Source organism: Acanthochromis polyacanthus, chromosome 19 (assembly GCF_021347895.1).
Source record: "Acanthochromis polyacanthus isolate Apoly-LR-REF ecotype Palm Island chromosome 19, KAUST_Apoly_ChrSc, whole genome shotgun sequence".
Taxonomy (NCBI): domain Eukaryota; kingdom Metazoa; phylum Chordata; class Actinopteri; family Pomacentridae; genus Acanthochromis; species Acanthochromis polyacanthus.
This window is the reverse complement of record NC_067131.1, coordinates 27,390,557-27,411,623: the sequence shown is the minus strand read 5'-3', so window position 1 is coordinate 27,411,623 and position 21,067 is coordinate 27,390,557. Positions and strand designations below refer to the sequence as shown.

The 21,067-nt window shown below is 40.4% G+C and overlaps 1 protein-coding gene across 4 annotated transcripts in view; it reads right to left on the bottom strand.

Annotated features, from left to right (window-relative positions):
- Positions 1-21,067, bottom strand: part of exoc6 (exocyst complex component 6) — a 49,944-nt gene that overhangs the window by 14,912 nt on the left and 13,965 nt on the right. For 2 of the 4 annotated variants that reach the window (XM_022200483.2, XM_022200484.2), the window contains exons 2-20: positions 19,312-19,483; positions 16,147-16,194; positions 15,863-15,953; positions 13,007-13,052; positions 10,567-10,620; positions 9,680-9,830; positions 9,430-9,591; positions 9,124-9,192; positions 8,637-8,720; positions 7,547-7,593; positions 7,331-7,451; positions 5,799-5,870; positions 5,592-5,689; positions 5,254-5,359; positions 4,985-5,094; positions 4,717-4,828; positions 4,502-4,636; positions 3,661-3,840; positions 2,678-2,707 (exon numbers count right to left, since the gene is read on the bottom strand). In XM_022200483.2, the coding sequence (XP_022056175.1) occupies positions 2,678-2,707; positions 3,661-3,840; positions 4,502-4,636; positions 4,717-4,828; positions 4,985-5,094; positions 5,254-5,359; positions 5,592-5,689; positions 5,799-5,870; positions 7,331-7,451; positions 7,547-7,593; positions 8,637-8,720; positions 9,124-9,192; positions 9,430-9,591; positions 9,680-9,830; positions 10,567-10,620; positions 13,007-13,052; positions 15,863-15,953; positions 16,147-16,194; positions 19,312-19,483 (1,888 nt within the window). The remainder of the gene's footprint in view (positions 1-2,677; positions 2,708-3,660; positions 3,841-4,501; positions 4,637-4,716; positions 4,829-4,984; positions 5,095-5,253; positions 5,360-5,591; positions 5,690-5,798; positions 5,871-7,330; positions 7,452-7,546; positions 7,594-8,636; positions 8,721-9,123; positions 9,193-9,429; positions 9,592-9,679; positions 9,831-10,566; positions 10,621-13,006; positions 13,053-15,862; positions 15,954-16,146; positions 16,195-19,311; positions 19,484-21,067) is intronic. The other 2 variants (XM_022200485.2, XM_022200486.2) reach the window with 1 other exon arrangement.

Sequence of the window (21,067 nt, the reverse complement as noted above, 5' to 3'; positions counted from 1 at the left end):
TAATTCATGCTTATGTGCCAGTATAAAAGCTATGCTGTTTCTCTCCTGTGTCAGTCACTTGCTCAGACTGTGTTCTGTGCATGCTGATTCCTTGCTTTGCTTTGACTTGAGAGACGACTGACTGTTAATTTGGAGAAGTCCGGACTCCACTGACGAATTTTCCTCACAAAAGCTGAACTTAATTGACAATGAATTTGATAAAAAAAAACAAAAACAAAGATATACTGTGCAGAAAAATAGAAATCATCATGTGTATAGTGGATTGTATATATTTTTTATTACTGCTACTACGGCATTCTGTCCTTTGTGGTATTAATCATTCATCGATGATGAAATTCATATATTTACTGTTAATTAAGCTCTGATTTAGTAATGTTCTCGCTTCACCCTAAGGACAGCTTCCCTTATGGGGCATAGGTCTGTGAAAACAACCCCTGATCCAACCTACTATAGAGATGTTAAATGGATGGAATTCCACATACATACAAAAATTTAAAGTTTTGCTCATTAAAGCTTTCAATTGGAAGAATGTTTTACCTCATGCATTCTCACTTCATTATAAATAACTGCCAAAACATGCTCTGATTACCATGAAGATTTAAAAAAAAAGGACAAGCATAGAATCTGTTTCTAAAAGCCATTAGATCTTTTCTAGATCTAAGAAATTTTAAGTGTCTATTCTTTGCAAAACATCATGCATAAATCAAAAACTGAAGACCACAGCCCAACACATGCAGGATAACACAAAATAAGCTCAACAAGTAATAACGCACATGTAACACTCCACACACCTCCACTGCATCACATTTACAACTCCAAAAGCAAATAAGTACTGTATGCATTTCCATGACTTGAAGTGTTGTGATTTTGGTTAACAGGCATGTTTTAACTATCCACCTTGAAACAAGTGAAAGTCAAACCTTGACTCAAGTGTCTGAAATGCTAACCGTGACTTTAAATGCAGAATTATAGCTGCGTTTGTGGAAAACAGGAACAGAACAGCAGATCAACACAATCCATTCTCACAGATTCTCATGCAAGAGCTCTCAGACCCAGGGATGATGTGGTAACCCTGCTGTCTAGGATAATACACACAGTGCAAGTAGTCTCATTGAAGTGCACAATTACATATGGTACCATCTGTACTGAAATAATACCGCACAGGTGACCAGGGAGTCCTGCAATCAAAAGCCTATAAGTAAAGAAGCTGAAATTACTGATGACAGCTTGCAAATGAATTGTTATGATCCAGGGAAAGTCACAGAGGCTTGATGTAAGAAGGTCAATGTATTTCACTTCTCTAAAGAAAAAAGGCTTTCTTTCCCTTTAGCTTCACAACACCCCTGTCAACATCCATCTTCTTGCTAATAACTGACTGGCAGTAATGATACAGTGTGGTAACACTTATCTCTGGTGTCACATCTTAGCTACTGACTTCAAATTTGCAACTTCACACAGGCAATTTGCTGACACTGCTTAAAATTATACCCAACTATCCCTTGTGGATGTGCACACAGACAGCTTCAATCACCATGGATGCACTGCTGCTGTTTTATTCATTTCTGGTGTGCTTGAAGTCTGGTCTGAGGACTATTCCATCCACGCTCATTAGAGTGGCATCTACTTATTTCACACATGAACACAACTGCCCATACAGACGTACATTTCAGACTGCACACAAATGTCCATGGAGGTGGATTTGACTCTCAGAGACTTGAACAAACTTTACGTCACGGGTCTTCATGTACTCATGAACACTGACTGAAGAAAAATGTTTGGAAATGTAAGAAAAAAATCCCTGCTCATACTTCAAGTACATACAAAGTCAACTAAATTTGAAAATAAACTGAAGTCTAGTGAATTAATAATAAATCTGGCCTTTCATCAATCTTGAGTTGCCATTTAAATTTACAACCAGGGCTTGGAATGGGCCTTTGAGAATAAAATGTCTGGCAGTAAGCATGATAGGTCTGCATACAGGGAAGGGAATGAGTCTGTGTTACCCTATTAAGCAGAAATCATTGCATTTTCTGTTATTTATGACCATTTAATAAACAAAAATCATTACTATGCTTGAGGAAATGGAGCCCAAATTAACAAAACTGGTGAAATATACGTGGATATTTTCATTTTCAATTCTTATTATTTGGCATTTATGATTTTCAGTGCTGGTTAAAGTCTCTTAGGAAGGCACCAAAACTTCCACTATGCAGGAAAACAGTGCAAAGAATTCCAATGTGCATACCTTCTCTACTTACACAACTGCTGCTGTGTAAGGTGGGTATGTTAATTAAAATGTCTTTCAAAAACTTGGGAAAACTGTCAAAACCAGTCCCTAATTCTGTCAATGTAAGGACAGTTTTAGATGATCCAAAGAGCATTTCATTTGAAGCATGACAGGACTCTAACTCTTTCTGTGATCGTTTGTTTTAAATGTCAGTGCAGTCAACCACACAACACAACAGTTGCCACTAAAATGCGATTATTTGTATCTTGTCAAGTGAAAAATCTGAAAACTGTCTGTGAATGTGTTCAGTACTAGGTACAACAGGTGCCAACAGAACCACGGGCCTAGAGTAACGGAGCTACTGCAGTCAAACATTCAGCATGCTTTTCATCTCCCTCCTGCCTGAAGAAAGGCAGTATCGTGTCATAAAATCCGGATTGGAATACTCACCGACATTGATGCATGGTCATTGTTGTTATTCTGAGCAGAGAACCCCAAACCAACCAAAAATGGAAGAAGGGGAGGGGCAGAGGGAAAGGACAGGAAAAGAAACGTGGCAACAATAAATGGACAGGAGGAGGTAAATTCAGCTAGAGATATCTTGCATGCGTCACAAGTCAAAAATAATCAAGGAGTAAAGCAAATCAGTTAGAGCCATGTTCGTTACAGGGTTACAAGGTGAGGAAGGGGAGACAGGAGGCATTCTGGAAAAATGAAAAACAAAACAAGCTGCAACTCATTCAAGGCATGATAAGAGATGTTGGAAAGAAGACCAGGCAAGCGGCCCACTGAAACTGGACAAAGAGACTTAACAGGCTGTAGCTGTCAGTTATCTGGGCCAAAACACATCTTAACTGGTTAAATCCTTCACATGTTGCCATAACTAAATATGTCTTGTTTAGTTGAAAACAATATCAGTGTGCGCAAAAGCAGTTTACAAGTCGGTAACAGCACAATCACCATGCATGTGCAGAGATCAATGCAACGCCCACTCAGCCTAGGAGCTTCAGTAGAAAGCAGCTGGACTTCTCTTTTAGGTTCTTGAAGATGTTTCACCTCATCCAAGAGGGTTCTTCAGTTCTTATGACCTGAGAAGATGGTAGAAATCCAGCTGCTTTCTACTGAAGCTATTAGGATGACCATGACCTGGATGACTGAGAATCAACACAGACAACACACACTCAGTTCGACATCAAATTCACGATGTAAACCAATCAATCTTTAAGCAATATGCGGATTTTAATAGGGATATGATGAGTATATAGAAACACAGCAGAAAACAAGGGCTTTAGAGAAAATCATAGAAAAACAAAGACAATTATCACATCCCTATTATCGACAAAAACACACCCAACACACAAGTCACAATTTCCCACAGTTCCCAGAGGGAGGCGGCAGGTTCAGTTGGGGGTGAGTGGGTGGATCGAACTCACCGGCAGGTGTGTGAAGACCTGGAAAGTGGACCGCAGGAAGTTGATCAAGTCCATGAGGTACCCTGAGGCACGGCCGTCTGACTCAGCCATGCCCCATTCATAGTCTGCTAGCTGGATGAACTCATCGATCTTCTGGTTCAGTTTGGTATAAATCTCTCCCTCTGCTGCATGACGAGCATCCTGGAAAGAGTTTTAAGTATAGTTTTAGCGACAACTCGACTAGGCACACACACAGTTATGGAAAAAATTATGTTGTTGGGGTATTCTGTTGCCATGAGGAGGAAGGTGAAGTTGGTGTGGAACAATGTTTAGGTTTTCCTGGTAGATGTCAAAGTAACATCCACATAAACGCCAGGCCTCAAGGTTTTCCAGCAGAACATTACATGGTGACAAGAATGTAATGGAAAAAAAAAAAAACTGTTAGAGGTTTTAATGTTGTGGCTGATCAGTGTAAATTACCCACAATGCAACATGTCAACTGTCAATTCAGCCAAAGATTTTGGTGTGTTTTTCTGGTAGAAACTAATATAGCTCGAAGCTGCAGTATCAACCAACTTAAGTGACATCACTTGAGAACATTTAGGAGATTTCTCACAGCTCCCTCTGGAGCCATGACACGCTTTTTAAAATGTTATGACTTGAAACATACAGTGATGAGTAAAACACATTTCATGCAGAAAAGTTTGTTTCCAGAGATTTCAGTACTACGGAAATGCAAAAATGCAAAAGCACAGTTTACCCATCCAGAGACACTAAGGTGCCTTTGGGCCATTTACATTTGTTTTAAATGATAAACAGCAGCAACAACACAAGAGAAGCACACATTAGATTCACATTTTACCTTGAATGTGGACAAGCCATAGAGTCTCGTGGTGTGAACGGTTTCAGGGGAGACATTGGTGATGTTTGTAATGAACTCCTCCAGATACCTGCAGGCCTGCTCCAAGTGTGTGGTGTTAATGATGATCTGAACCAGCTACAGAAAGACAGTTACACTTTTAGACAAAATCTCTTTGTCTCGTGTGTGAAATTACTTTGTCCGTGACTTGTTCCCACCTCGGTCAGTCCTATGTGAGGTTTTTTGATGAGGTTTTGCAGACAGCTGCTAAGAGTTCTTGTCAGCAGCAAGTTGGTTGACTTTCGCAACATGTCATCGATCTCTGTTGAACTAGATACACAAACACAGTTTAGGTTCTGTGGGTCCATATATTCCACAGTTGCACAACAAGAAGACCAAAAGTCTGAAAAGATTACGACTGCAGAAATGTTCTAAGGTCTATGTCGACGGACTTCAAGTGAACAGAGTAACTGTTCAGTAACCTACCTGCGGTGTAGTGACTCTGAGAACTTAAGGCTGGCGTAAATAAACTCTTTGACCTGTGTGTAAATCTGAGGGACAGACTGGGACATCGGCAGCTTCTTAGGAAAGTCCTGCTGCTTACACACACACACAAACACACACACAGAAAACAACAGTATTAAATAACAATCTGTTCATCTAATATGGGTTATCTACAGAGGATCTTTCTTTTTCTATGTATTATAGCAAGTGGACGTACAAACTTGTGAGACTATGGTTCTTGAACTTGTTACCTTCTCTATTTCAGCATCGTGGAAGGGAAAACGGCTAACAACCAGTTTATACTCCTCCTCTGTGTCCACAGGGATGGGACTGTAATTGTCCAACTCAAAGATCTCCCTGTGGAAAATAACACGTTTCAATGTTTGCACACACTTTTTTGGTATAAGTATTACAGTTTTGAGAATTTCACCCATTTTCACATACATGCTTTAAAAGTAGAACACACCCCTCTACAAATGACCAAAAACTCTGTGAGGTAAAATGACACTGAGATTTTCTTTTTTCAACAATAACTTCTGTTACAATTACCAACCTTCTCCAGCAGAAATACCATTACAAGCAGACACACCTGAAAACCAGCGCCCACTTCTTCAGCAGTGTTTCGTTGTACTGATCTCGAACCTCAAACAGCAAGTCAAAAAGCCGGTTCACCGGGAAACCATATCCCTGTACATACACACACACAAAGAAAACCAGAAGTGTTTAAATCATAGCTTTTCTACACACTTCAGAGTCACAAGCTGTTAAGATAAATCAAGTATAACTCTGAACCAACCTGTAGCGTGTCAGCGAAGATAACTATAAGATTCTTCAGTTCCAGGACCAGGTCTGGGTCATCACAGTATGACTGGAGATAAAAATGGCAAATAATCAGCAAAGAACACTCACAAGCTGGACAAAAATAAAGATTTATCGTAATCTAATCTATATAGTGTAACTGTGCTGTAACTATGAAGTTTCTACTATGCAAATTACAGATCTAATAGTAGATTTGTAAATACGTTTCTTTCCAATTAGAGCTACCATACTAATAAGATATGATTAGATATGTTTTTGTAGCAACACAACAGATCATCCTTGTAATATGTAAACATGAAACGTCCCAATAGACAGCTCAGTAAACGGGGACAAAGGGGGAGTGCCTTAGCCGAGGGTCAATCAACACCAACAAAGTCCCTCCATTTTTCGGGAGTACAGAGTGATTTATGACCCTGAATGCAGCACAGTTGCTCCTTAACACTGACACAAGGATCCTGCCAAACACAGGAGTGTGTAAATCAACCTAGTAAATGAACACGGCCTGAGATTTGACACAAAGCAGCGTCTGCCGTCCTCTCTGTTTACTTAGACAGACACATACATGTATTAACAGTCAGCTGGAAACTGGACCTAAAAGCAGCAAATCACAGTAGTAGCAGAGATGTAGCTCATCATTTTACACGTCTACAACTACCAAGAGTCTGGTCTGCGCTATATGTGATACGATTATTAAGTCATGTAGTGAGTGCCACTTTATGTATATGCTAATTTAATGATGATGGACAGAACTGGTAACAGCCATGTTGAGAGACTTTTGAATAAATGTATATTATTATAATGGGAGAACTAGCACATGAGGACCTGCTACATTTATTATTTGATATGACATTCTGGACTGTTTTATACTGAATTGGAAGCAGACTGGCTGATGTATAGGTTTGGGAACAACACTTTGTCCCTGTGGACTGACCATGTAGCAGTAAAAGTGGGACCCATGCAACGTGGAGCTCCTGTGTTGTTGCCCCAGCAGAGGGGCTGCAGGCCAAGGGGGAGACCAGGCCCTTTGTTAGTCTACTCACCCCACCCTGTGTGGCCCATTCTCTGACCTGTTAACATAATCCTCTGGGTCATTTACAATTGACTGGAGACCAGCGGTCAGGAATATGCCTTCTTAATCTGCTGTTATTGTTGCAATCTGTCTCTCATTAAGGCCCCAATGACCTCCTCTTTGGCTGCATGCGTATGTGTGTTTTGACCTCTTCTCTTGAGACTGACATCATTAGTGTGTTTGTGGGTGCACTGAGCTCCACAGTGTTATGTGTATGTGTGTGTATGAGCCAGTGAATGAAGGTTCTTTTAGAATAAATAGATCCACAGCAGGCCCCGTTATCTCTATTAACTCTCAACAGTCTCCTTCTTATTCAGAGTCAACTCCCTGCTGACAGTCTGTGCGCGTGTTCATGCATGTGTGTGTGTGTGTGTGTGTGTGTGTGTGTGTGTGTGTGTGTGTGTGTGTGTGTGTGTGTGTGTGTGTGTGTGTGAGCCTACAGAGTGTGTGCGAAGCACAGCAATGATCTTGGACAACGCCATGTTCCACAGTTCATCAGTAAAAGCTCTGGTCACCAGCCCCCGCGTGGCATGGAGGATGTGGTCTTCCACAACAAAGAACCTAATGAACACAGACAGAAAACACATACATCTCAATAATCTTAAGATTTCACTGAAACAAACACAACTGTCTGACATGTGAGTGGATCATCTTACCCTACAATCTGATTGAAGTATTTCCTGTAGCCTTCCACTGTCTCGTGCTGAACACACACAAACATACACACATTAGTTATACATCAGTCACTAAATGGAGGGCAGACATCAATACAGCAAAGTGCTCTTTGGTCCTCCTCAATATTACTCTACACTCATCAAGCAGTTTTTAGGAACACCGTACTATTACTGGGTTGGAGCTGTTTTTGCGCTCAAAACAATCTCAGATCATGGTGTAGAAATTCAAAAGATGCTGAAAAAATACCTTAAACATTCTGTATCATGCTGACATGTTTTTTGTGCAGTACAGTAGTAAAGAGATGTTCTCTACATTACTGTAGCCTGTCAGCTCCAACCAGGCAGACCATTCTCCTCTGACCTCTCTATGCCAAATGATTGGCTGATCATGGGGGGCAGTGGTTCCTCAGTGGTTAAAGCTTTGGGCTACTGATCAGAAGGTCGGGGGTTCAAGCAGCACTGCCAAGCTGTTGGGCCCCTGAGGAAGGCCCTCAACCCTCTCTGCTCCAGGGTCGCTTTAGTGGGGCTGACCCCGTGCTCTGACCCCAGCTTCCTAACAAGCTGGGGTATGTGAAAAGAAAATTTCCCCCAGCGGGATCAAAAGGATATATAAAATTAAAATGAAATTTTTTATAATTGTCTGAAAAAGCAGGTAAACAGGTGTAAGAAAGTGTTTGATGAGCGTGTGTATACTGTATATTATCATTGTATGGTTACTTAAAGCCACTATGTGGACATATTTTATGACATTGCAAAATCTTGGTCATTTTTCAAATTCTTACAGCATCATGATCATGATAGCAATTTTTCACATTTTTCACACTGTGGCTCCAAGTCAAAATGGGAATTCTGACTCATAAAGTACTTTTTCTTCAGTGAATTGGTAACATTATACAAGCAAAAAACTGGCAAGTATTTTCAATGTCACACAGTTAGTAATCAAACTAGCATGTCAAGAGAACAAAGATGCTTTTTCCAAAACATTTTGCCAGGTAGATGAAACCTGAAGTCATGATGTCTAAGGCTAAGTGAAGTTTGGCTCTTTGAATATCATTACTTGTAAATAGCTCACCATGTTGGCCTGTGGCTGCAGTACAAGTCGGGCTTGTTTTTTCCTTTGTTTCCTGTAGTAGTTCTCAAATGTTTCTCGGTCACCCTGCAGACACAGAAAGATAAAGAAATTCAACTTATGTAGCTAATAATAATGTGTGCTTCTTTACGGTGTTACAAACCAGAATGTTTGCATTTTAAATAAAATGAAAGGGAAACAGTCCACTAATGTACACTACAAAACGTAGTAATGTAGCTTTTAAAGAACTCTCATGGTGGGAAAATCTAGTCTTTTCTTTTTCTACAAGTTTTTGTGTGAAAAAAAATGGCTTGCAGTGCCCTCCACTGGACTAGCTGAGAGCAGAATATCAACTACTCTCTGAGCTACGCAGCCACAATATTAAAATAGCTGAAGGCAACTGGTCTAAATCTAATAAACAGAGAAACATCACTACAAATAGGTCTTGCACCAGTCACTGTTGCTGTTCGTGTGTGTGAGCGACACCTACCAGTACAGTGTAAATGTGCAGACACCTGTAGACAGGTGAGAAGTCCACCAGGTCCTGAGCTGTAAGAACCTGTCAGACACACAAGTGAAAATGTGATTACTGTCAAACACATTTCTATTATATTTATCTGTTAATGCTGTTCCTTCCAATATCAACAACTGAAGAAAGGTATACAACTGTGAAAATTACCAACCCCATTCATAGCAAATATTTATAGAGCTTACACAATTATACAAACTATACAAAGACTGGGCAAAATAAAACAGAAAACAGAAATAAAGATGAATGCAATACACATTTCCTCACCTCTTCGTCAGCTTCTTCCTCGTCTCCTGTGTCATCATCCATTAACAGGCCATTGGGAGTGTGAGTGTGTGTTCGTCCATTGAGAGAGTACACAGGTTTGGTGTAGTGGCCCATACTGGCCTGCTTTGCTACTGCACTGTTAAAGGTCCTGTGCTGCTGTGCCTGGAAACACACACATACAAACATGCGTGTCAAGATAAAGAACATTTTCACAGCTTTTTGTGGAATTATTAAAAAGTTAGTCTTATACCTGTCTCATGGCAGTTTCTCCAACCTTGTCTGAGTGTTTTCGAATGCTCTCCAGGAAGTCTTTGAGGTCTGACATGGAGATCTCTTTGATCTCCTCTCTCAGTCTAGGCAGGTTTTCAGCCATGATCTGACAGAACCTGTACTGACTGACCCTGCAGGAGACACAACAGAATCAGTCTAATCCTCTGCACTTTTTAAACCAATGTCCAGTGCAGGATTACCTGGTTTTATGTGGAAAACAAGAAAAGCACTCAGAGGCGCAATACTCCGTCAAGACTGTTCATTTCCTGAGCTTGTGCTGAGCACAGGTGTGTGTTACGCATGTGTACGTTATGTACGGATACTGAACTGCCTGACCTAAATATGCATCGAGGGGACTCGGAAGCACCCCCAATCAATCGTTTCTTGTATCATTTCTGATAAGTCAGCAGCGAAGGATTTGTAGTAGGATCGCAATCATGTGATCATCAGCAGGCAGCTGAGGAAGCGTTCGTTTGTTGTCATAGTGACAGTGACGTCGTGCTGGCAGCTATCTCGCGATGGTAAATCCTTAACAAATCCGTGGATCCAGATTATAAGCCCCATCACTGCCTAAATCTAATGAGGTGGTCCTTGTGTCATTTCTGGCCTTCTCTGAAAATTTCATCCAAATCCGGTGATCCGTGTTTGAGTAATGTTGCGCACAGACAGACAAATAGATTTATAGATTCACAGCCAATCATACGCCGATTGTCACGTAACTCCACCAAGGAATGCAGATAAAACAGATCTAGCTGGATATATACATTATATTTGGTCATCAAATCAACCAAATCCAACAGTGACACGATTAATTCAAAAGATTTCTTGACGAACATTCCTTTGAAAGCCTTGATAGTATGGTTTTACCTGGGGATGTAGACCTTCTCTAGCTGCTCCATGGTTTTCAGTGCAGCATAGTATCTGTGGTGACAAACAGCATAGCTTCAGTTAGAATGGTATCACAGACAGAATTCTTTAATAACCATCAATGGCAAAGCACACAGATTTTCAAGTATATAGTCAGATGCCCATATGGCCATAATGAAGGTATTTCCTACTGGTGCATGGGGTCAAATAGTACCACAAGACTCTACAACACTACTGGGAAATGTTTGGTGAATAGATGAAAGGTAAGATTGACTTGTTTAGGAAGAAAAGACCCAAGCGTAATGTGATAAAGTGCACTGCATAACAACAGCACCCTGATTTGGAACTGTTTTGCTGTCTCTGGGTGTAGATAGCTCATTATTAAGAGGGAAATGAGTGCTCTCTTTTTCAATGTATCTTGCAGAATAATGTTGGGGTAGCTATGTAGAAGCTAGGTGATGCAGCAGGATAAGGAGTAGAAACATCAAAGTACAGAATGACTTCAAAGAAAATCCTTGTTGCGTGGTCTTGTCAAAGCCCAGATCACAACCCAACACAGATGCTATGTAAAAACCTCAAAAGGGCCATTCACACAGACATCCTCTGCCTGAGATGATGCTCTTTTGTAAGGAAGAAGGGTCCAAATCTTGTCCTGAACATTAGGCAACTCTGATCTGTAGCTACAGGAAACACTGGGTTGAGTTTGCTGTTCCCAAAAAAGGTTTGACCAGCTATTAAATCAACAGGTTCAGTTTGGCTACACAAGCTTTAGCATGCACAGGATACACTAGAGTAGTGTTCTGTAGTTTAGTCGGAGATACTTTATTTGTTTTTCCTTAACAGAGCTGGGGCTTATTTATCAGCACATACACACAATGGACAGCTAAGGTATAAAAGTTGTGACCAGTGTATTAAAATGTGGTGCTGTCTCCTTCATATCCTAAATTGATGGGCTATCTGCTACTTCTATTGAATTGCAATGGATTGTGAGATGTACGTCTATGTCCACAAACTCAGCATTCAGTGGAGTCTTTTATTTTGAAATGTGTATTTTGCAGCCAGTGTTATGAAGATTTTGTGGTCTTTCATACCGTGTTCAAATTACTAGGGTTCAGCGTTAGGTCAGTATGCTGTGCTCCCATCATTAGGCTGGTAGGCAGGCTGTGAACGGATCTAATTGGTCGGTCAGTGAGTGTAAAATGTGTTGTATACAAATGAACAGAAGACACTCTCATAAACTGTACACTGAAAAGGTTTGTCAGACAGCAAAGCATGAGGACGAAGGACACAAAGGCTAAAAGTGACAGGGCACTGAACGGAATGCGACCTGAGCATCAGCACTTTTCGCAGCATGCAAACTCATTCCAAATCATAGTAACAGTGTATCAGTCATGTCATTAGTGTTTTAAGTACGCTCCACACACACAGATCCCACCAGGTGGCCAGCATGGTCTAATTGCCTTGGATTGGCTGTGGGCCGTGACAGAGCCTTGTTGTGAACAAGGGCACACTGAGGGTCAATTGTCTTTTCAGTGAATAGTCTCCTCCCTTGGTACACAGTACGAAACAAGGGTCATTATTTTCCTGTCCAAAATGAATCCCCCTTCCGTCCCCTCTTTATACAGTCAGCCTTGTAAATGCAGCCAAACATGAAGTTCATGAGGTGGAAATGAAATTCAATAAAATTTACATAGCAGAGCGCGAGTTGAAAAGTCAGTAGGAAATTATAAATACTGGGTTATTATGGGATTTTTTTGGTGTTGCAAAGTTGCCGCCTAAAAATTTGGAATGGACAACAGAAAACACACACAAAAATATACATCTTTGCTTGTTTTAGTACACTGACATCAACTAAAAATAACTATACCAGGCAGCAAAGTGTCTGTCTCCTTCTGTAGTTCAGGGTTTAAACCCTGTAGCATCAATGACCACAACTAGCATCTTGAATGAGTGTGGTTGGGTGAGGTCAGAGATGTGCACTGTTGCATCTGTCATCATACCAAACAGAAATATTTCACTACACAGTGTAGACACACTCTGAAGTAAACTTCTACACCCCTGCAGCAAGGTCAATAGATAAACTACTAGACTTCACTGAAAATTTAAAGAGAGAGTCCAGAGTAGGCTTTGGAAAGGAGAAAATGGAGCTACAATTGGCTCTAAGAATTAAAGTCTGTCAAATCTCTGGCTTTCTCTGTCACAAATACACCAGCCTAATCCTGACCCCACCCAGCTTTGATGTCGAGTGGTACTAGAATGCTGGAATACATTACTGCATGTGTGAAGAAGAGCATGTATTCATCACTAGTAGGCAGGGTGAGTGAAATTATTAGATTGGAGGTTCTGTTTAGGAACTTTGGAAACCTCAATGATTTCCATGCAACTTGTTTTGAAACTTACACCAGTCACACTGTGACAGAGTATTTTGTGAAATAGTTACCTTTTGGATTCCAGTTGCTCCTTTAATTTGCTGTACATTTCTAGTACTGCATAGAAAGAGATGACAGGAAGCAGGATTAGTCATATTACTCACTTTTGTTCCTTAATAGCAAACTTTCTGTACATAAGAATCTGACCCAACTCTCAAAGAGCTCAAACCAGGATACCAATGGGTTTGTTTGAAGTTCCAAACCTGAAGCCTGTGGCACAGACATTTCTACAGCATATGGCAGCTTACAGTAAATGATAAACCAGCTCCATTACTGTAAAGGCTGGGTTATGCTTTCTGCACAAACGTGACACACGGAAATGTGATTCTTGGCATTCTCGCAAACACTTGTCTACCACAGTACTATTCTTGAGTACAGTTCCTGACAAAAGTCTTGTCACTTCTCTTAAGTTGTAGGAACAACAAATAACAACTGGACTTGTAGTTGATCAATTGGAATCAGAAATGGCTCATATGAAAGACAAAGCCCTCTGGATTATATTTATTATGCCAAAATAAAGTTTTGTATTATTCATTGAGTTTTATCATTTAATTAGGACAGAAAGGTCAGATTTTGCTTGGACAAAAGTCTTGCCGCATCCAAAAATAATGTTGAAATTATACATATACTTTATTCTGAATACACAAATATGCTACAAAAACATCAGAACATTAAGTCATGGTGTCTTGTAAAAAAAGAATTAATATTGTGTATGACTTCCATAGCTTGGAGGACTGCATCCATAAGTCTCATCAATGACTCAAATAACTTGGGGCGGCATGGCTCAGTGGGTAGAGTGGCCGTCTTACAACCGAAGGGTTGCCGGTTCGATCCTCGCCCCATCGTGTTCGAGGTGTCCCTGAGCAAGACACCTAACCCCGAATTGCTCCTGATGGGGTCGTGGTTAGCGCCTTGCATGGCAGCTTCCGCCATCAGTGTGTGAATGAATGGGTGAATGTGATGTATCATGTAAAGCGCTTTGGGTACCTTGCAGGTATAGTAAAAAAAATCGCTATATAAATACAGACCATTTACCATTTAACTTATTGATAAAGCCATCTTAAATGGCAAAGAAAACAGTCTTGCAGGGCTCCCAGAGTGCATCAAGATTCTTCGGTTTCATCTTCCAAGCCTTCTCCTGATTCATTTTACCCCAGACATGCTCAATAATGTTCATGTCTGGTGACTGAGCTGGCCAATCCTGGAGCTCCTGGACCTTCTTTGCTTACAGGAACTTTGATGTGGAGGCTGAAGTATGAGAAGGAACGCCATTCTGCTGCAGAATTTGCCCTCTATTATAGTTCGGGATGTAATGGGCAGCAAGAATTTCTTGATACTTCAGGCTGTTGATGTTTCCATCCACTCTGCAGAGCTCTCGTACACCCCATACCGGATGTAACCCCAAACTATGATTTTTCTTTCACCAAACCTGACTGTTTTCTTGGTGAATCTTAGGTCAGTGCGGCTTCTGCAGGATTTGCGTTGATTGGGATGCAGTTCAATGGATAATTCATCAGAAAATCAACCTTCTGCCACTTTTCATTGTCCATCCTTCCTGCAAGCTGTGGACCTTGACAAAGCAACTCGATTTTTTGTTGTCTTCTGTTTAATGCTGGTTTCTATGCACTCATTTGACTATGGAGAACACCGTGTGAGAGAATTTGACGAACTGTTCTTGTATATACAGGGGTTTCTGGCGACCAGTTCACGTGTAGCTCTGCTGCAGTTGAAAAAGGGCTGGCCCTGGACTGTTGAAGCAACAAATGCTCTTCTCTAACAGGTGTCTGCCTGACCTGGGCTTGTCATGAACGTCACCAGTTTCTTCAGATTTTTTTCTTATCCTCTCTACTTGACATTTGGATACATTAAAGCTATTTGCCACCTCAGCAGCAGACTTGGTCTTCAGGGTCTTGATGATCAGCACTTTGGTCTGTGGTTGGATCTCTGGCATGCTGTCGGGGTCAGGTTGGGCTTCATATGAAGGTCTTGTGTCTTGGGTTTCTTTTTATACACACCTGGGAATGTGTCAGTTACAGTATTTGTCACAGATGAACTTCTAATCTGTGATTGGTTGACTCATTTAAAGACATGACAAGACTTTTGTCCTTGCAAAAACAGATGTCATGGGCTTTACCAAGACGTGAACATCAGGACACTTTATGACGGGTTCAATTTGCACCCAGTTATTAATGTGAAAGCCCTTGACATTAAAATGAACCATTTTTTGTGAGAACTGATTGATTAGAAATAAAGTTACATGCCATTTAAAGTTACTATATCCTTTTGTCAGGGACTGTAGAAGAAGTTTGCCATTGTTTACACCACTTACAACATGGCATTTTACCAAATAGTTGCATTACAACAGTTAGTTATAATTTCACGCCATGAATTACTCATAACCCGGTTATCACGGTGATCTCTGTGTGATGAATTGCATAAATGCTTGTATTTCTGAATTTCTGCTGCTAGGAGCTCCTGTTCTTCCGCTGGTCTTCCGTGTGTCTCCGTCCATGTTGTCAGAAAAATTTGGAGGTGCATGACGTAGAAATGTTCAGCTTGAGAAGGGTCGTGTGAGGGGGTGTGGCTGCTAAAATAAAGAAACTTGTTTGCACGGACCTCATGGATGCATCAAGCATAAAACAAGCCTAGCAGCCTTTATATGTCTCATAATGAATCTCTGAACTCTTGAAGTACTATTTGCAAGAGCATGCATAAACAGTGTTTACCAACAAATATTTAGTGTGACTGATTTTTGGGTGTATTATCCTGATATTGAAAAATTCTTACTTAGCAACCCCATTTTTTTCCTCCATGTTGTACGAGTGTGTGTTATGAATGTATATGGACCACAAAGGCAGCCGTGGTACCTGGTATACAGAGCTGGAGCTTCTCCACAGTGGTCGCCATGTTCCTCTGCTGGATCCGACAGCGAATCACCTCCTCTGTCTGAGCTGTCACCTGGGGGAGGGAACACACAATGGAAGGAGACAATGAAAGAGAGGCCACCACAGTTGACTACTGGGTTAAAGAACGGTCATGTCTAATACAGAACTGTCTTTGCAGTTAATGGGCATGCATACGTCCTGACAGGAGAACAAAAAGCCATGTTTTGTCTTCTGCACATTCTAGCATACAAGCATGCATGGATTACCTCCCTCCCAGCTTCTTGTAGTCTTCGATTAGTGTCTGTCACTTGACCCTTTGAAAACAAACACAGACATCAGTTTAATTGTTCATCCCTGAAATCACTTCTTTCATTCTCATCTATTCAGAATGCCAACAAACCTCCATGTGATCCACTCCTATGTAGACATTAATCAGTGTAGCAACATTCACTGTCTGCTCTCTCTCCACTGTAATAAACACTAAAAAAATAAAACAACTGAGTGACATGTATCTTTTCTTATGGTTTAATTGGAATCACTCCCAAATACATCAACACTAAATGTGGAATAATTCAGTGGTGAAAATAGCTGTCAGCATGTGCAACGTATCCTCCTGTTTGAGTAAGATTCAAAAAAACGACAGTGACCTGATGTTTTAGGAAATTTGGGAACCTTTTAAAAAAATGTATTTATTTGTTGTGTATGCTTTTTTTTTCCTTCTAAGATTTACATCTTAGGCTTGGAGCTGAAAGCCACACTGTTGATTTGGCTCGTTTCATGAGATTTGTTGACAACAACATTTTTAAGACTGCACTGCCACCTTTCACTTGCTGAAAACACAAAAAACAAAACCGACAAGTTTAAATGTCCATCTTGATATTAAGGAACTATTTTGCTTGTCTATGTTGTGATTAAGGTGGAGGCTGTGCAATTGTTCAGTCATCATTGGAATTTTACAGATTTTGTAACGAAGCAGAGCAGGCACTTCTGCTTAAAGTTGCACAAGACCTAATATACTTATTTTTTCTGAGTGTACATTTGTATTTCAACGTCTTTTTCAAATTTTAATTGCTGAATATTGCTTCAGAATGTGTAAATAGCTTGGTCTTGGTTCTGGCATTCGTGCCATCCAAGTCTATCTGACCTTCCTCTTTCTGTCTGCTCCCCCTCTTCATGCCCTCTCTTTTCCCTCTCTACCTCCCTACTGCAGCTGCTCAGCCTTGTAATCAGCTCATTGTCCATGAAGGGGCAAGGACAAAGGCAGGCAAATTCAGATTAACCAGGCAGCGGGGACCTGAACCCATCGTCAGTGCAATGGGCCTTTCATGGGGTTTAATGGCTTGTGACAGGCTCTTTCTCACAGATTCAGTGACAAACTTCTCGATTCTGGATGGGGATTTTTGAACTCTCTGCTCTTGTCACACGGTTGAGAGCCATGACCCAATTGACCAGTCAGCTTTTTGATGACAATCCTTTCAACAGTGAAGCAACAGTGGACAAGGGTGATCAACTACATAATCATTGTTTCTTTTATTTCGTCGGCAAGGGTACATCACCAAAACAAGAGTGCTTGACAGCAGACATAGGTAACACAACTGAACCAAGACTGCCATCTAAAACAAAATACTACAGCAGTCAGGCAGCAGGCAGTAGAACCTAGCAGTGCCTATGATCATTAGCTACCTTGTTCCAGTACAGAGAAAGACCCTGGGGAGCTGTATCTAGAAGAGGTAACTCAAAGCAATTGGAATTATTGTTAATGTTCCCTTCTCCCTCAAAAAGCTTCTCCTGAATTGGGATGACAGGTGTTGGACAATGAACCTTCACAGGAACCTGTTCAGTCATGATTGGACCAGAATTGCTGCTGGATCTTGTAAAATTTCAGAGATGAGCTACCTCCACAGAGATGCCTCCAAAGTGATTTAGTTCTAACGGTGTTTCTTCAAGTAGATTAGTCAGAAGAGATGCTTACTGTAGTATATCCCACCCATTAGATTGTGACTACAAGATTTTGAGAAGCTCTTTTTCAGACCAAACACTGACACTAACAGGCAAGATAAAGATCTGCAACAAGACTGAGGACTGTAGCTGACATTACAGTATAACTGCTCATCAGGCCAGCAGTGACTACATAAACACCCAATGCAGACCTAAAAATGTCAGATTGGTTCCTTGCATATGTTTTTACACATGTTCATGATGGTGGTGGAAGCTTTTGAAGGTGAAGACAATATTAAGGAAAAGGCCTTATCTTCTCTGACAGAAAACCATATCTAATTTGGTTAATTGGTAATTCTAGTGCTCATGCAGCCAGTGCGTTTTGTGGTTGATGCTACAGGTACGGACCCGTACCTGTAGCATCTGTACTAGAGGTACGGACCCGTTAAGGTCACTGAAGAGCTGGCGCCGGTTAACTACTATTTGCTGCACATTACAGGCAGTTTATATGAATGACTTTGACGGGGAACATTGTATAATTTAACCAAAAATACACCGTCTCCTCTCACACTTTAGACATTGCAGTTTTTACGCTTTTAGACGCCGTGTATAAATTGTTTGAAGTCCAGTTCCTATTCATTAGTTTACCGCGTTCAGTGGTGGAAGCGGCTGACGAACTCCATTGCAAATGTTCCCATTTAATTTCGGACGCTAATTTACAAGATAAAGTTAAGGATGTCGAATATGAAACAAACACTCGTGAATGGTGAGGAGCAGCTCTTTAATTCGGAATGAATTAAAAAAAAACACAAACTCGATTTACTGTGATATTGTGAGATTTGTTTGTTGTGATGTAAATTAGCCATTCAACAGAGTCCGCTAACATTAAAGTGACTGACGTGCAGTGTCTGTGTTGACAGACGTAGAAAATACGTCAGGGTTTTGTTTAGGTTGTTAATATGTAATAGTCTGTCGCTACTTTTGAAGGTAAAAAAATACTTGTAGTTTGCTGGCTGTTAGTTCTGCCATTTGTTTTGTTTGCGCTTTATTAGAACAGGGTCACGTGAATAAAAAGTTTTGCTATTTTTAATAGTAGTGCTGATTTCAACCCCCAAATCGCTGTCCGTGAAAAAGTCAGATAATGATATTTATAAGACATTATGCATGATAGAAAAGAGAACAGCAGATGACTGACATGACAGGCTCGGCACGCAGATTCACCTCGAATCACGGAAGCGCCTTCATCACTCGGATTACCAAACTGGCTCATTAATATTTATGTACGTCGGATTACCAGCCAATCACAAAGCGCGTTCATCAGTCGGCTCATTAATATTCATGTACGTCTCATTAATATTTATGATAAGGGAAAGTGCCATATCCGTAGGCCACAGGCTACGGGTACGGGTCCGTATCTGTAGACACAACCTTTGAGAACTGTCCTGCTGTCGCTTTTTTCGCCTTAAGGCCCTCTCTGCAGTAATGTCTCTTACCATCAGCTTCTCTGCATCAGCACGGACTTTGAGGAGCTCTGTGATGGCATCCACAAAGCCTTGGTGGTGGAAATTACACATCTTTTCAATCTCACGGTCATGATTCCTTATCCTGGCATCCAGCTTCTCCATGAAGCGCTTGTGGGCATTGGGCTGGTCATCATAAATAGACCTGTGAAAGACAAAAGAGGTGATGAAATGGAAGAGTTGACGAAGCAAAAGAAAATGAGTGAAGATAAGAAGAATAATGATGGAAAAAAAACATTTAGAATCAAAAATGTTTCTTCTCATGTCACTCTGCAGCCTGTTGGTAGTTAATGACCAAAGCTGCACTGAGAAATGAAAAGCTGACACACCATCTTTTTGCATCAGATTACTGCTGGATACACAATGATAATAATAATAATAATCTTTATTCCAATGTAGGACACTCATAAAAATGTTTTTTCTCAGCTCTGACTATTTATTAGGCTCAAATATTTATAGGAATACAAATGTTATACAAACAATAGTGACAAAACACATAGCAAACTATTGCTAACTCTGCAGTTCCTCTGAATTTTTAGCTAATTTCTTTGAGTTTTCAGTCCCACCAGAAATGCGAGTCAGTCTGGGATTGATATTAATCAGGTGAACATACACATGATCACATGAACAATAATGTTCTTCTGTGTTTGCTGGGCATGAAAATAAGACAACCACAAAAATGTTGTTGTGTTTACAGCTTTATCTTTGAACTTTGCTAATAATACAGCTTTGGGTCTCAGTTGTTAAAAGTATTTATAATACAAAGAGTGAAAGTGACCAATCTGAAAGTGACATTACAGCATAACTTGTCCACGCCACTTTTTTCTCTAGCATCCCTCTAGTAAATGCTTAAAAGCGAGCAACATTTTTAATACATTACAAACATGCAACCACTCCACCAAGACAACATAACTGCTTAACATGGCGGCCAAATACTGCTATTGTTGAAGAGATGGCTTTGTCTGATTTGAAAGTATTTAACAAATACTGATGTAGTGAAAACATAAAGTTAAAATATAATGAAGTACAGTCTAGAAACATTTTATTGTTTCTTTTATGTTCCAACCTCATTTCCTCTTTTACCCTCTGCCTGCCCGTACATACCTTTCAAAAAAGACACATTATAAAATGACAATTAAAATGACAGTGTCCATAGGTCTTATCAAGTACAACAGTGCCACTTGCATTAAAGGAACAAAACGAGACATGATAAGAAATTAAGTTTTAGACTTCAATGGGACAATGCATAAATGTTTGACAGTAAATCTTAAGTTTAAAGTTGAACATATTGGGGAGAAAATACTGATCCCCAAAAGGTCTGATGGTATCACACTAATAACAGAAAAGGTCAAGGATAGTATTATCTGGATGATCTGATTAATACATCACTAGTACATATCCCAAAGGCACTGCATGTACGTGAAGTATTTGTGATACCTCCAGAATTCACAGCAATATTAAGGCTGCTGGTTTGAGTTAATCGTCTGTGATAGCTCAGGTTCAGTAACACTGCTAACATACAGTGCAGGAGATGAACCCCTTCAATGTGCAGACAATTTCTAGCAAAAGTCACCCCAACTGTACAGTATGTAGTCCTGCGTCTCAAGAAAAGGAAAATGTATTATATTCTAGACTCATTACACCTAAAATGTTTCAAGCATTTTCATCCATCTCTGGAAATAAGTACACTTGCAATTGCACTAAACACTGTTGACTGAAAAGTTAACTG